The sequence below is a fragment of the Thunnus maccoyii genome, chromosome 6 (assembly GCF_910596095.1).
Source record: "Thunnus maccoyii chromosome 6, fThuMac1.1, whole genome shotgun sequence".
In the NCBI taxonomy this organism is placed as follows: Eukaryota; Metazoa; Chordata; class Actinopteri; order Scombriformes; family Scombridae; genus Thunnus; species Thunnus maccoyii.
The window spans coordinates 32,042,496-32,059,187 of record NC_056538.1 but is presented as its reverse complement, the minus strand read 5'-3'; the positions used below and the strand labels follow the sequence as shown (position 1 = coordinate 32,059,187).

The 16,692-nt window shown below is 39.6% G+C and overlaps 1 protein-coding gene across 4 annotated transcripts in view; it reads right to left on the bottom strand.

Annotated features, from left to right (window-relative positions):
* Window positions 1-6,971: 6,971 nt before the first annotated feature.
* The window catches only part of pak1 (p21 protein (Cdc42/Rac)-activated kinase 1), a 63,948-nt gene continuing 54,227 nt past the window's right edge, over window positions 6,972-16,692 (bottom strand). For all 4 annotated transcript variants that reach the window (XM_042413220.1, XM_042413224.1, XM_042413221.1 and 1 more), the window contains exons 11-16: window positions 16,309-16,421; window positions 12,972-13,089; window positions 12,497-12,596; window positions 11,998-12,194; window positions 9,835-9,972; window positions 6,972-7,237 (exon numbers count right to left, since the gene is read on the bottom strand). In XM_042413220.1, coding sequence (XP_042269154.1) covers window positions 7,151-7,237; window positions 9,835-9,972; window positions 11,998-12,194; window positions 12,497-12,596; window positions 12,972-13,089; window positions 16,309-16,421 — 753 coding nt within the window. In that variant the 3' untranslated portion in view covers window positions 6,972-7,150. The remainder of the gene's footprint in view (window positions 7,238-9,834; window positions 9,973-11,997; window positions 12,195-12,496; window positions 12,597-12,971; window positions 13,090-16,308; window positions 16,422-16,692) is intronic.

The window sequence follows — 16,692 nt, the reverse complement described above, 5'->3', positions numbered from 1 at the left end:
CCTTCTTATTTAACACTGAGAATGGAGACAGGACTGTAACGACGCCCCCGTCTTTAGAAATTTAGGACAAACGCTTATCGACAAGGCAACAATTAACGTGTCATTTGATATGTTCACTGGATAGTTTCTCCTGTTGGGAAAAATCCAGTCAGGAGTTTCTGAAATTTTACAGGTGACAATTAGAGAGCAAGAAAGAAAGACAAGTCAATAAATATCACCAGAATTGTCATAAAATGCAGCGTTCTCTTAAAGAGAGATTATGGAAAACAACAAAATATGTGACCACAGTTATGCAGATGACACACAAATTTACATAACCATATCACCAGGGGACTCTGGTCCAATACAAGCACTGAGTAAGTGCACTGAACAAATGAATGTACCAGAATTTTCTTCAGTTAAACAAAGACAAAACTGAAGTAATTGTTTTGGAGCCAAGGAAGAAAAGTTTAAAAGTCAGTGCACAGCTTCAATAAGTAACGTTAAAAACTACAAACCAAGCTGGAAATCTTGGTGTAGTCGTGGACCCAGACCTGAGTTTCAACAGCCACATTAAGACAATTACAGAGTCAGCCTACTATCACCTGAAGAATATATCAAGAATTAAAGGACTTATGTCTCAGCAGGATTTGGAAAAACTGGTCCATGTTCATCTTCAGTAGACTCGACTGCTGTAACACTGTCTTCCTAAAAAGTCGATCAGACAGCTGCAGCTGATTCAGACGCTGCTGCTCGAGTCCTCACTACGACCAAGAAAGTGGATCATATAATTCCAGTTCTCAGATCTTTACACTGACTTCCTGTCTGTGAAAGAATTGATTTTAAAATACTGCTGTTGGTTTATAAAGCACTGAATGGTTTAGAGCCAAAATACATCTCTGATCTGCTGCTACGTTATGAAACATCCAGACCTCTCAGGTGGTCTGGATCAGGTCTGCTTTCTGTCCCCAGACTAAAAACTAAACATGGAGAAGCAGTGTTTAGTTTTTATGCTCCACATATCTGGAACAAACTCCCAGAAAACTGCAGGTCTGCTGCGACTCTCAGTTCTTTTAAATCACTTTTCTGTTTGCCTTTTATTAAACCAAATTTGAGGGTTAATATCATACACTGCACTGTAACTTTTATTCTCTTGTTCTATCTGTCTTATTCCCTTTTAGCTTCTTTTTATTTCCAAATTTAACACTTTTTAATTGTTTTTATATGTCTTTTTACTTGTGTTGCTTTTATATTCTGTTTTAATACCTTTTATGCTCTATGTAAAGCACTTTGAATTGCCTTGTTGTTGAAATGTGCTGTACAAATAAACCTACCTTGGCTTAAGAATTACTGCAACACTAATCACCCTCAGAGTGCGTTCAAGAATATTGTAGGAAGACGTCCATCAGCTCAGCTGTCATAACTCACTGATGTCAGTTTAGGTTGTGACAAATTACTAGACATTTCTGTGTAATAAAGAATATTTTGTTGTTGTTTTCATACTAAAAATACTTCTGCTTAATGCAAAGTAACAGTAAGATAATATTGAGACAGTTTGTAACTATGTTAGAAGTAAATTCTGTTTCCATATTGTGTAGTTATTGTAGTTATGTGGCTACTATGATTATTTTTTGAAATACAGGAAATAAGAGACTATGTTTTTTTTTAAATAGTTATATCTATTAAAAATGTCAACGCATGTCAACATGTTTCACAATTCTGTTTTATGATTATTCATATTTTCACACACAGACACTTTACTGATATTTGCCTCACTTTTACATAAATGATGCAGACATTAAGTTATATCATCAGTTCCAGTGTTTCTACTAAATCAGCTGTTTTGTAGAAACAAAACCAAAAGCAGCAGGAAAATGAATGAATGAGACACGATCGATCAATATACCTTAAACATTGATCTCATATAAGTTTAAACACCTGCTATGTTTATTTTATTCTCTGAGGGAGATGATCAGTAGTTGCTGTGACACCGGTCGGCTCCTGTGTGCATGTAGCTGTTTACAGGTTTGTTTAATAGTCACTTAACACTGTTTATAATGATAACAGAACCTTAAATTCAACATGTTCACATTCATAATATTAAAAAAAAAACAACAGACCATGTTCTCAGTTTTTGTACAGTTTTATTTTTTCATTTTTCAGTGTTTCAAATAATCAAAATGACTTATAAACAGATAAATTATGGCTCTGATACACTGGGGAGTGAAGACTTCATTTGACCGTCTCATCCTGTGGACTGAACCGAGTCCCCCTACAGACCGGACCATACCAAGTACCAAGTCCCCCTACAGACCGGACCGTACCAAGTCCCCCTACAGACCGGACCGTACCAAGTCCCCCTACAGACCGGACCGTACCAAGTCCCCCTACAGACCGGACCGTACCAAGAAGCTCAGAGAACTCTGCTTCATATATTCATGAACTGATTATTTTTTTTACCAAAGACACTCATGGTATTTAAGCTGTTAGAAGGTCGAGCAGCAGTTTGTCTGATTAGAACCACGTTCATGCTGAGACCAGTAGATCCAGGCTGGATGTGATGGTCATCAAAACATCACTTATTGAGTTGTTGAAGCTTAAGTTTGTCTATTTTTAACTGCTATTATGTAGATATAATACTATCAAAGGAGTTGCTGTTCATCCATCTACAAAGAGTGGCCATGATGGTGTTGCTATGGATACCGTCTATTGTTATAAAAGCCAACACATCTCATGGTAGTTAAAGGCTCGATCCAGGTTGTGTCTTTTCTTTACTGGTTTTTGAGACATTGATGCAAAGATCAGTTCAGTAATTACTATGAGGAAAACAAACATTTGTGCACCACTTTTATTAATTAAAAATGGTCCCAAAAATATATGTTTTTAGTTCACAGTAATTACTGAACTGATCTTTGCATCAATGTGATAAAAAATCGTTGATTTGTCGGGTATTATTTTACCAAATTAGCCAAAAACAGACATGCCTCAGGTCATTTTTCATAGTTATAATATGTTCTGTGTGTATTATATGAAGATATATATCAATATGATGGTATAAAGTTCCCCCTAATTCAACTACTGCAGTGTAACTGTGTGCCTGTGTGTCTGAAGTACTTTAGTCGTACATTATTAAAGTGAGACTTTATCCAACAGAACGTTATGAAACTGTCCGTCTTTTACTTTACAGCTGCTTCAACAAACTGCAGAATAAATAATAGATGATATTTGGTCCGATCCATCACATCAGCACGTGGTCGTTTAGTTTTAGATTAACAACATTTTAATTTGTCAGATTAATACGACCTCATCAAAATACCATGAAGTGGTAAAAAAAAAATAACATCGTACCGAGTTTAGAGGATCATTTAAAAGACTCGTTACTGTGATTTTTTACTGACAGACGCCTCTACTGATGACAACAAATGGAAAAACCACAGAATAGTCCAGTACAGCTGTTGTGTGCAGGGGGGGGGGGTTCGGTTCAGCACACTAACACACACACACACACACATACACGCACACACACACACAATGGCAACAGTTTCAGGCAGTTTACACAGACTTTTACAGCCGTCTCACTCTCCACACCGCAGCCACACAAGACTAAACCGTTGTGTCATTCATCGTCTCACTCAAAAGACACTTCAGCATGTGATTTCGTCTCTCTCTCCCAGTAGACAGCAACATTCACAGATGCCTAAAAATGTTGCCGGTGTTTTGCTTTTTTTAAATTTTTTTTAGACTGGTACTAAAGTAGTCTTGCACCTTTGAAACAGTTTAAGGCCAGAGGTACATCGACACTACGTTAAAAAAATATAAACCTAAAGAGCAGGAAATCAAAAGTGATTAGTTTAGTTCAGATGTGTGTTTTTTTTTTTTTTTTTTGGAAACGGTTGGTTTTTGCATTTTATATTGCAGGTGTTGATCAGACGCTCGAGAGAATCCGGAGCGAGCAACCGTGGCAGTCGATGGAAACTTTGGCTCTTGCAGGATTTGAACCTGTTGACCCATCAGTTACAAGACAAGTTTGTAAGCAGTTGGGAACAGGGATGACAAGAAAAACTGTTCCTTTAAAAAAAAAACAACAAAAAACAACAAAATCCTCAAAAAAAACAAAAAAACAAATCTTGATATTCAAATCCAAATCAAGAACAGGTGATGAACTGGTTTTCTGACACTGATTTAAGTATAAAAAAAAGAAAATGAATCTGTAAACAAAAGGCTGAACAGATTGTTGTCGTCTTTTTTCAGTTTTTTCTTGCAAGTAAAATATACACCTCATGTTTATCGGAGGGTCGTGGAGGTTTTGGGGGGGTCGGTGGGGGTTTGGGGGGGTTTGACAGTCACCTCCAGGCAGGAAGAGGAAACAGCTTTGTATTCTTCTGAAAATAGGATTACATGTTCTATCTTTCCTATCGTACACAAGCGTCCTTCATCATGTATCGTTTCAGCATCATCGTCACGACTCATTTCTTCTTCTTCTTATTATTATTTTTTTTGTCTAATCGTTAAAACGTACCGTATCAAAAAAAAAAAAAAAAAAAAAAGAGGTTGTTGAACATGCACATTCTCTCTCTCTCTCTCTCTCTCTCTCTCTCACAGTCTCAGCGTCGGAGCCCGCAGACGGTGAAGTCCCAGAACCGGAGATGGACTGAGTTTGGCAGCTTGGATTATGGATAAAATCACCAAATTATTTTTTTTCTCCCCTTACTTCCAATATCTGCTCGTATGCACGTATGATGTAGACTTTTTTAAATTTAATTTACTGGAGATTTTTTTAGATTTTTAGACTCACTGAACTGATTTTGGATATGAGGCGCTGTGAGTTAAATCCAACTTTTTAAAGCTATTTGACGCCGTTTAGCTTTAAAAAAGGAGAACAGGAGTTTATTTACTGCTGTCAACATCAGTCATTTTAACACAATATTGTGACAGTAAAGCTTGTTTTTCCTGGAGATGATAAGAAAACATTTAACTCAGAGCAGTGAACTAAACCAAATTACAGCTTCATGTTTACTTTGATTAACTTGCACCATATTCTTTTAAAATATACTCATCAATAATGAGCAGCAATGAAATCAATCAACCCAACTGAAACGAGAGGAGAACCAGCAGCGCTGTAGGAAGCTTAAATCGTGGTATTATCATTTAAAGCTCGATTAACAGATGTTAACAGATGTTTGTAGCTGCTCGCTGGACACACGACCAACACTGTCTTCCCGTTAAAGTCGGGCTGGATGATATGTGGAATTAATGTGATTGATTCGAATGTGTAAAATGTTATTACAACGTGTACAAAAGGTTGGGTTTTAGTCAAAAAGTAACTCACATGATAGCTAGCTACGTTAGCTAGCACGACCGTCATGACGTGAATAGCGACACTAGTGTGCACTCATACATACCTCTGGTTACGCGGCTGTTTGACACCAGGCGGCTCGCTGGATTTAACCGCTGCATCTACGAGAGGAACCAGCTGACAGAGGACTTGCTAACGCTAGCTAGCAGCTGTCTGCAGATATCAGACTGCAGGAACAGATGAGTCAGTGACTTTTCTGCTCTGTGCTGAGACTTATTATTAAACCAGGTGTCAAGTTGGTTAAATCATCTCTTCCTGACAGATATTTTTAAAAATAATGATGCCAGTCGAGCACATGAAGTCTTAAAAAATATCATATTTCAATCAAGCTTTAGTCTCAAACCAATTAAACTGTGAAAACAGAGATCTTAGTTTTTGGCTGTGGGTCTAATATTCACTCTCCTTTCAGCTCTGGTTTGGTCTCCATCAACTTCTGAGTAAAATATCTGTTTCTTTAGCCGCTAAATGTTCTGCTTTCTTCTCCAGTTTAGTTTATAACTCTGTCTGCTGTTCGCTGCTGGACAGGAAGTGTATGATAGGGTTTTTATAGCTCGATTAATTGATTAAAAAACAGCTGCCTGCTGCTGAAAATGCAGAAGATGAGAGACCGAACCACACGCTAAATGTGCGGCAAAAACTACGAGCTAGCTAAGAGCAGAGCTGCAGAGTTTGATGGATTAAACATAAAAGCAGCTGCCTCTTCTGAGCCCTGCAGCTGATCCACTATCACAGACTCAATTATTTACCTTTAATAAAAGTATAAACCATCTCCAGAGCAAAAGAAAAAAACTGGTCGTCCTGGAATCCATCCCGGGAGCCAAAACGTCCAAACTCAGTCCGCCGGCGGCTCCGGGAGCGCCAGTGTTTCCTCATTATTATTAATATTAATATTCTCTAACTCACAGCTCACACTGCAGACAGGACAAAGTACCAAAACCTCACCTGCTCCCTGTCAAAAACTACAGAAGGTAACGCTACAATCAACTTAATCAATATCCAAACATCGCCCCCCCCGTGGTCCACACACACACACACACACACACACACACACACACACACACACACACACACACACACACGTACGTAGAAAAAAAGTTGGTAAGAAAATTAAAATCAACAAATGCACTTTTAGAGAGAAGATGATGAAACCCATAGACCAATGACAGGAAGCTAAGACCTTAGCTAACACACACACACATACACACACACACACACACACACACACACACACACACACACACACCCTCTGCAGCAGAAGGTGCTGATTGGCTGTTGTGGTCCGGGGCTTTTACAGACAAAAAAACCCAAAAACATTAATTAAAAGTAAAAAAAACAAAAAACAAAAAAAAAAACCTCCCATGAGTCTTTGGGCTCTCTCTCTCTCTCCCACACTGGGTTGATCGTACCTGGCGAGGGGGGGGGCGGTGATGACAGCGATGACATCACTCGATCGCTGATCGACCACTGATGTCATTGAGTTCGTGCCCGTCTTCCTCACTGAGTCCAGTTCGAATATCAAAAAAAAAAGGCGACAAGGAGAAACTACCTTTCTTTCTCCCTGTGAGGGTAAAGGGTGGGGGGGAGGGGTGTCAAGCTGGGGTCAAAGGTCACCTGGGGTGAGGGAGGGAGGGTGGGGGGGGGGGGCAGTCGGTGCAGGTTGCAGAAGATAAAAAGAAGAAGGGAGAGAAAGACTGTAGGGCAGCCAGATGCCCTCCCATCTCCCGAAAAAGAGACAGAGAGAAGAAGAAGGAGGGATGGCAGACGGAGAGAGGGAGGGATAGACAGATAAAACGATCGAGTGCAAGGTTTTCTTCGCTAGCGGTTGTTCTTGGCCGCCTCCTTGGCAGCCACGATGAGAGGAGTCAGACTGGAGAGAGGCTTCGCCATCTTCAGGAACTGATGCTTGAGGGAGGAAAGAGAGAGAAACGGGGAGGAGGACAAGAGAGGAGAGGGAGGGAACAAGGGAAGCAGGTGGAGAAAAGAAAGACAAATATATCAGTTCACAGTATAAAAGCAGAGAAAACAGACACTCCAGTTGATTCATCATCCGAGAAATATATAAAAATAAATAACAACTCCCCTGACGACTATAACAACAAGCCTGATTGGCTGTTTCTGAAATCAACTCAGATTTACGAGATCAAGATGTTTTGGCTTCACTTTTGGGGGATCTGTTACGACGTCCATATTTATATACAGTCAACAAACCTTGAGATGAATGAATAAAAATGCTGCCTACAAGTCAAAACTCAGGGCTTCAACCTGCTCTGAACGCTTCCCTTTTCAACATCACTTCTACTTCCTCCTCATGATGACGTCAGATTGTTTCAGTAGCCTTTGTTGCTAATATTTAGATGATGCTAATATTTCAGATTGGACTCCGGCTACAACAATGTACCGACGTATTTAAGATGTTTCCGATTTGAGTAAATAACGTTTACGTAGCCTCTGGTGCTGGAGGAAGTCGGCCGAGACGCAACTTCCTGAAGCTGACCAATCAGAGCAGAGTGGGCTCATCAGGAGGCGGGGCTTAAAGACACAGGAGCTAAAACGGCCTGTTTCAGACAGAGGCTGAACTGAGGGGCTGCATAAAGGACCAGTAGAAGATAAATAAGGAGTTTTTAACTGGAAATCATGTAAAGATATTCCAGTAGAGCCCCAGATTATAAATATAGAGCTGGAAATGTTTATGATACGTCCTCACACATCCTCTGAACTGAGCTGCTTCTTCATCAGACCTCCTCCTCCTGAAACCATCGCCTGAGTGCACGGCGCCTGTTTCACCTCTGAGTCATCGTTCAGTTACACAACTCATCTCCCCGCTCGGTTACACCTCCACCTACACGTCTCTGCACCTCCTCAACTGTCCGTCCGTCCGACTGAGAGAACCGACAGCTGAACTTCAAAAACACGCCGAGGACGGATTCAAATGTCAAATTTCTCAAACCACCATGAGATGCTGCTCGAGAGCCTGAGCACCCGTTGATTTAGTTGTTTTGGATTAAAGCCACTCATGTCTTCGCTGATACACAATATATTTATTTGACAGCTAATATTTATTTGATCGTACTAATTAAGATTTAACAAACAATATACATGATAAACTTATAAAATATGATGCACTGTAATAGATTAAACAGTTAAAATTAGCTTCATTGACCAACTATAAACAGTAAAACGCTACTTATACATCAATGTATCAACAGTAATAATTGAATCATGTGTGCTGCTTTCTCATTTACTCCCATTTTCTGCTTTATTGACTCCTTTTAGTTTGATGACTTTTTGCTAATAAAGGATGTGAATAGTTTATCAATAACAGCTTCTGAGTTTTATTAAATAAACACAACCTTCAGTGACTCATAGCATCCTTCATGTGTAGGAGGAGAAGATCTGGTGGATGAATGTGTGGAACTGTGTCAGTATATATGTTGTTATATGTTGTGCTCATAAACATGATCTCTCATTTCTCTTGTTTGCCTCCTTTTTTTCTACACATGTATTCTTGTTTAATGTTCTTAATCTTTTTTTAAAAATCTTTTTAATGTGAAGCACTTTGAACTGCATTTTGTTTGAAAGGTGCTATACGAATAAAATTTATTATTATCATTATTACTATTATTATAAGTGAACTTGTAACTGTATTCAACAGTGAGTAAGTGAACCTTGAATCAAACTGTTTTATCAGCTGCTGTTTTGTTTCCAAGATCAAGAATTAATACACAAGATCTGAATACTATTTCTACGTTTAACTGTTGCTGCGTCTCAAATTGCGTACTTCTGTACTTACACTAACATTTTGAGTGCATAAGTGTGTTCACACTGAGAAATATGGAAAAATGCAGTCAATGGTCTCCATCTTGGCTACGTAGCGGAAGGGGAGGGACCCCTTTTCAAACTAGAAATGTCGGCCGAGTACGTTGTAACTACAGTGAACATCACCACATTATACAAATGTAAGTTAAACATGTGTTTTTAGCACTAAGCACCACTATACTGTTGTCAGATATAAGCCATCAGTGTGTTTTTTAGGTTAATTTAGCAGTCTGTGATGATTTGGTAGCGCTAACGATAACGTGAATGCTAACGCTAGCTGATGCTAATTTGCGATCGTCATTTCTGGTAAGTGCACAACGGCCATGTTTGATTTGAGACAACACTACCCTGTAGAAATTCACACACTATGCCAGTAATATACAGTGTACTAACAGAAGTATGTGATTTGAGACACAGCTTATATGTTTATTTTTATTGTTGTGAATCTGAGTGTTACTTATTTTGTATATTTTTAAATGTGTCGCTGTGTTGTAGGGAGGAGAGAGAGAGATGGAGGGTTAGATGGTTTTTGTACGTTTAGATATTTGTGTTTATAAATTAAAACATGTGATGAAAGGATTAACAAACATCCAGCTGTTTTCCTGGATTCACGTCTCTGTCGGTCAGTCTCTTATAACTGTGTTATTTATTATATACATGATATATTATTGTTGTTCTTTTACCTGCAGCAGCTCTTTAGCGGATCCTCTCTTCTCCACGTCCATCTCCAGACATCGGTTCAAGAAGTCTCTGAATGTCGTCGACAGTTTCTCCGGGTTCTGCAGCTCCGGCGTCCCGTTGGTTGCGATGAGATACAGCGCCTAGGCAACGGACGCGACAATGAGTTAGTTAGTCTGCATTACACAAAGATCACAATCAAAGGTTCCCTGCAGAGTTTCTGACCTCTAGTAGCAGTTTTTATCAAATGTTCCACACTTTTCCACTGATCTACTGGTGAGAAACACGGCGACGCACCAGTAAAGGCAGAGAAGAAGAAGACGGTCAGCTGGTAAACATGGACGTAAACAATTCAGAGTTTTTTGGAGAGTTTTTTGAACAAGCTGCAGGATGCTGAGACTTGATGTTTGAAGCTGCTCTGAACAGAGTTTAGTGTTTCACATGTTCTCAGTCATCAGGTCTGCAGTTATACTTACTGAGTAACTTAGTGAAAATAATTACAGTCAGCAGTTATAAATGTTAATTAATAGTTAATGAAGGGTTTTTGTCTGGAGGCCCTGCAGCTTTTTCTTTCCTCCTTTATGTGCAAGAGCAGCAAGAATTTCACTGTATGAAGCTGTGAAAGCCCTCTCCTGTTCTCTCTCTCTCTCTCCTGTTCTCTCCCTCTCTCTCTTGTTCTCTCCCTCTCTCTCTCTTGCTTTCTTTCTCTCTTTCTTTATTCGCCTCTAGTTCTCTCTGGTTACTTTATGTTGTTCTCCTTCCAGGAGTAAGAGGGTGGAAGGTCTGTCAGTTGATCGGCTGAACCTGAGGAGGAGCGGCCCAAAGGATATAAAAGGCTGCTGGTCCAGGTGCTGAACAGCAGTACCCCCCCCCCCCCCCCCCCCCCCCCCCCCCCCCCCCCCCCACCCACCCACCCCCGCCCCCCGTCCACATGACTTGCACATTTCATGCATCCACACACACACCTTACACCACTGATACAAACGTTCCCATATCTAAGTCTGAGTTATGTTTAGTTAAATAAATTTCATTTTTGCACCGTTATTCAGTGTGAACTCTCCTTTGTTACAAGCCGGAGCAACAAAACTCTGAAAATAAAACTTCATGAGCTGAGTTTTCTTTATTATAAGGCAGCTGTTTACATCTGAGGTTGATGGGCTGCAGAGACACATATGAATTAAATTAATCGATCATCACCTTTCAGGACTTTATGGGCTCTGTACCTATTTATCACCCATGTGCATATATATATTATTTAATCTCTTTCCTTTCTTTCGCTCCTTTTTTTTACAACTATAGAATCTATTTTATAATCTAATTACAGCTTGAAGAAGCCACATTTCACCACCTTCACTGCTGTGTTGCTGAGTGACGATAAAAGCTCTTGAAAAAGGATTTTAAATACTTGAAAAATCTGTTTTGTGAATGTTTTATGAGAGAGGAACACATATTAGATCAAAAATGACTGACAGTGAGTTTTAGTGAGTAACAGTGAATGTAAACATCAGATTTATTTGCTCAACAGGTGAAACATTAAAATCGTTCACTCTGCTGCCATCCAGTGGTGAAATCAGGAACGACACCGAGGCAGCAAAGTTACAGAACTCATCACTCAATGTTCAGTTCATATTTTACAGCTTTAATAATATGTGCTGTTCTGGCAACTATTAGAGGAACCAGATCTTTCCCTCCTTTGTTTGTGGAAAAACAAAACTTTTTAGTTGATGTATGTTACATACTGTTTATGCTTTTTGTATCTGTGCTTCTGCTTTGCATGTTCTAGTCAGTGTCTGACAACGCAGCTCAATGTGGTCTTATTCAATCTACTTTATTGTCTTGCATATCTTGTATCATGAGTCTCTGTGTGTTGCAGGTTTTAAAGATGTCCTGAATGATGTTTTTTATTAATATTATATATATATGTTCTTTTTTTTACCTTAATAAGATAATTTGATTATCTTTCTGTAAACACTGTTTCACATACACTGTCTGTAGGAGCTGTAGTGAATATGTAAATGATTAACAAGAATATATCTTATATTAGAGCCAATACGACATGTAACTAATTATAAATAAACTGTTGGTATTTATTATCATATATAATGTTTTGCTGCTCTCATCGTAGCTTCTCACAGGACAGTTTGTGACTCCGCAGTAAACAAACTCACCCTGAGAGGGTTTTCGTTCAGGTACGGCGGCTCTCCCTCCACCATCTCTATGGCCATGATGCCCAGAGACCAGATGTCCACTTTGGGGCCGTAGGCTTTACGGGTCACGACCTCCGGAGCCATCCAATAGGGAGTCCCGACCATGGTGCTGCGTTTACTCTGCTCTGGAGTGATCTGAGCGCAAAACCCAAAGTCAGCTGGAAGGAGGAGAGAAGAGAGAGAAGAGAGAGAAGAGAAAACAGCATGAGTCCATGTCTTCACAACGTTCCACATTCTCTCTTCAGATGGACATTTGTCACCCCAAACATCAAGAAACCTTCCTGCATGATCTCTGTCCTCAGTCTCTGGATACACTGAACATCAATACTGGTTAAAACAGACTCAGAGCTCACCCTGCTGGCCAAAATAAGCAACAACAACCCTCTGATCTGCTCATACAACCTTCAAAACACAAATAAAAAGCAGTTAACACATTGATGTAAAGTTGTTGTGGACTGACTGAGTTTGACGGAGCCGTCCATTCCCAGCAGGATGTTGTCGCTCTTGATGTCTCGATGGATGACCTGGTTCGAGTGGAGGAACTCCAACGCCTGCAGACACTGAAGAGAGAGAGAGAGAAATAAATAAATATAAATAAATCATATTTATCCTGAGTTTATCAACCTCCCTGATCTTCAGAAACTGTCCCGTCTATGTGAGGAGAAAAGTCAATGTGCAGTAAAAGCTGCAAAATATGTTAAATCTTGTCATAATCTGAGAGAAATAAGCTCTGTAGTAAATGTTTCTGTGTGATTACATCTGTTAAAATGCCTTTTATTACATTGTATTTAATATTATTGTATAATTATTAATCATCTGTCAATGTTTATAATTTTCTGTACTGCTTTGGCAATGTAGGTTTCTGATCTGTCATGTCAATAAAGTTTATTTGAATTGAAAGATGATGACGTCAGAGTGAGCGAGCGTCTCTTTACCTCTCTGCACACTGCAGCTATCTGGGCTTCGTCCATGCAGGTTTCCGTGACGACGTCAGTCAACGAACCTCCGGCCAGGTACTCCATCACCACCCACAGCTCGTCACCCACCAGGTAACTATGGCAACGCAAGAAGATAAAAGGCAGGTGTCGATGTTAACGAGACGATCCGCGTTTTACTGAAACTCAACGTGTTGTCAGACAGCAAAGAAAATAATTAAATAATAAAATAAAACACTAATAAAGATGCTAAAATTAACAGCTGCTCTGCTGGAAATTTAATAGAACAGTTTGAGGGAAATTTAGGTAAAAGGAGTCAGAAATGTCTTTAAAAATTTAGATTTCGCAACTTCTTTTGTTAATTTGGCTTCAGATTTTTTCACTGTATTATTGTATTATTCAGTTATAAATGAACCTTTTCTGTTCAGTCTGTGTCTTCACATCACAAGTCAAATCACACTTTTATTGTATAGTTGAACCTGATTCTAGTTTATTTATATTTTATCTTGTTTTCTTGGTGGTTTACCTGTTTTTGGCTTTATGTTGTAAATTACTTCATTTTTGTCCCATTTATTATCATTAGTAGTGGTAGTAAGGTGTAGAGGTCACACTGGTGATCTGTTGGTAAAATATAGCAGCTGGAGAAAACCAGAAAACCTGAAAAAACAGACTCTGCAGGCTGTTTTTATTCTTTGGGTTGAACTTGGTCATGAACTTACTGACATCTGATTCCCAGTTAACTCCAGACTTAGTTAACTATGCACTGACTTGTTGGGGAAATCTGATAAAATGACAGTTTGGTTGTGCTGAGAGTCTTTGTATTTATTTGTGATGTTATTATTGTGATCACTAATTTAATTTCCTTTCAGATCGTTGACTAATCTCGACCTCGGTCGTATCTAAAACCCTGTTTTGGTTTTAAAATGCGTCTAAACACAAGTGTAAACAACCACCAAGACACGTTGTGATCTGATCAGTCAAACCACTCGCCGAGATGGTCCGAGACGCATTTGACCACTTATCTTATCTCTTATCTCTATAATGTGAACGCTAATGTGTCCTGATGCATCCACGACGAGGACGTAACAGGACAATATGTCATCGGTGCAGGACGTGGTGGTTGTCCTGCCAACGGTTGGAAAAGTCTCTACATGTTTATTAGTTCTTCAACATTTCTGTTTTCTCAGCTGGTCCCTGCAAAACAAATCTGGTGCTCGTCTAGTGACAGACTGATGTAATAACTGTGGACGGGGCTCTTTGACCGTCCAGGCGGTAATGAAGTCTGAGCACGAGTGGTCAGCTGATCACCTTGGAGACACTTGATGGACACAGGTTTGACTCGGTCGTCCACTCAAGTGTAAACATCTGTTTGTTCCTTTTTCTCTTTTGATGAAAAATAAAACTAAATAAATGAATCAGACAGTAATTGATGAGTCATTGTCGCAGCGTTTTAAAGTCAAATCACTTCCTGGTTGTAAATCCTGTGAGTCAGCGAGAGTGTTGTTTCCACGGGGACGGCGGCGTCCTCTCCAGTCTCGCATGTGCTCCTCAATGGTCTCTCAAAGACAAACAGGTAACCACGGTAACCAGACATGCCCGCCCCCTCCCCTCCCCTCCCCTCCCGTATCCAGGTTGCCATGGTGACAGCAAAGACAGTGAACCGGATAACCTCTCCTCGTGGTTTAGTCTTCGCAGCTCAGCGTTTTTGTGCTGAAGCATCACACGCCGAGGTGTTTCTGGGTTTCCACGGAAACTTTGGGAACTTCACAGTCGCTTCATTTTACAGCAGATTGTGTTTTTTTCAATATTTCTTTGTCAGAACATTAACAGAAGGATCTCAGCCGAGTGTGAACCTGCCAAAACTAAATATAATCCTCAGACTTTTAAAGCTGCAGAGACGTTTTCGTCTTCCTGTGACTGACCGGAGCTCTAAACTACAGAGTTCACCATGAACGCACCATCACAGCTAGTGATTAAAAGAAAGAAAGCCAAGATCAATATCACTACTGACATCCAGTCAGCTGATTACTGTCTAGAGAGGTTTCTGGTCATGAGGATATAAACATGGGTTCTATGTTTACAGATTAATCCTCCGACAGCAGAAACAGTCTGAATCATCACAGACCAGATGAAAAGACTCCGTTTCCTCTTCGGTTATTTTTAAACTGCAGGTTGAACAAACAGTTTATCTGTTGGTTCTCTCGTCTTTAATCCTTTAGATTTCATTTCATTTTCTTTATTTCTGCTGTAGGTTTTACCGATCGTTGATACTCAAATGATGTAAAGACTTTAGAAACAGAAAATCATATCATAGATATCAGAGTGTTTGGCAACAGTGTTGATGTTTGTCTTTGTTGTTATGGACATAAAAAAAGCTTTTTCTATTAAAATGTAAGTATCAAAACGTGTAAACATTTTGAGATCTGGAGCAGATGTGACTGGTTTGGTTTGTAGTTGATATTTAAAGCTTATTTAACTATTATCTGTCAGTACAGATGTACCAAAAACTGACCCTGCAGCTTTAAATAAATCAAACGAGCTGGAAGATTTTCTACATTTCAAACAGTTTAAACCTGTGAAAGAAAACTCACTTATTAATTAACCACCTCGTGTGTAATTTAGAACTTAAAAACACACAATTCAATATGACAGAAACAGGAATGTGCATCATTTACATGTGATATTTTCTTTTCTGTATATTATTCATATCAAGTTCTTATAATTCAGAATAAATTAAACTAAATTTGGAAGATTAAGTTAAATTCTCATTTCATCTTCCTCTTCTATAGCAGTCGTGTTAACTCTTTAACACTTTTTATAGAATTTTCGCCTATTTGGCTGAATAGAAAAGCTTCTAACAGAAGAACTGTGAGGTCATGATGCATGTATCAGGCTTCATCTGACAAGTGACATCTTCTAGTTTCTGGAAATGTGTTTGTTTAGCATGTGGCTAAAACACAAACAAAACTACATCAGTTCAAATAAGGCTCAAAAAAGTGTTTTTGGTCCTCGTCTATAATGAGTCATATCTGAATAATAATAATTAGGACATGCTTTATGCCACAACTATGCAGAACACCATAAACCTTCTACATCTTCCAGACCTCGAGGACTAACCTGATGGGAGTTTTTAGTTTGTGGTGTCCCTGAACCTCTCCAATCATCTCTAATTGGCCAAATTGTGCCAAATGCTTCAACTCATTACTGTGTGATGCTGCCGCTAACAACTAGCTTAAGCGGATATTAAGAGGTTAATGTACTTGTACGTGTGGTGGAGGCAGATCACTAGTGAACAGATGCAGAGGAGACTCTCTGGGGGTCTGATGGTGTGTCTAACCTGTCCAGGTAGTTGACTATATTGGGGTTCTTGTTTTCCCTCATCACCAGGATCTCGTTGATGATCAGTTCCTTCTTGGGCTGCTGCTGCAGGTTCATCTGTTTAATGGCGACCTGTGAGAAGAGACTTCAGTCAGGACTCATTCAGATACAGAACAGTGACTGTGGAGGAGGATTATAAAAGAAAGACAGATTTATTAAGAAAGGAGACAAAAGGAAGAAAGAAGAAGAGGAGGAGGAGGAGGAGGTGGGCGGGGGGGGGGGGGGGGGGCTGAAGGCAGTAAAAACGTTGTTACAGCCTGACTGACGGTAAAAACCGAACACACTGATTAATCCTCACAGAGAGAAACTGAGCAGGATTATTCTGACAGACGAGCTGAGCTGC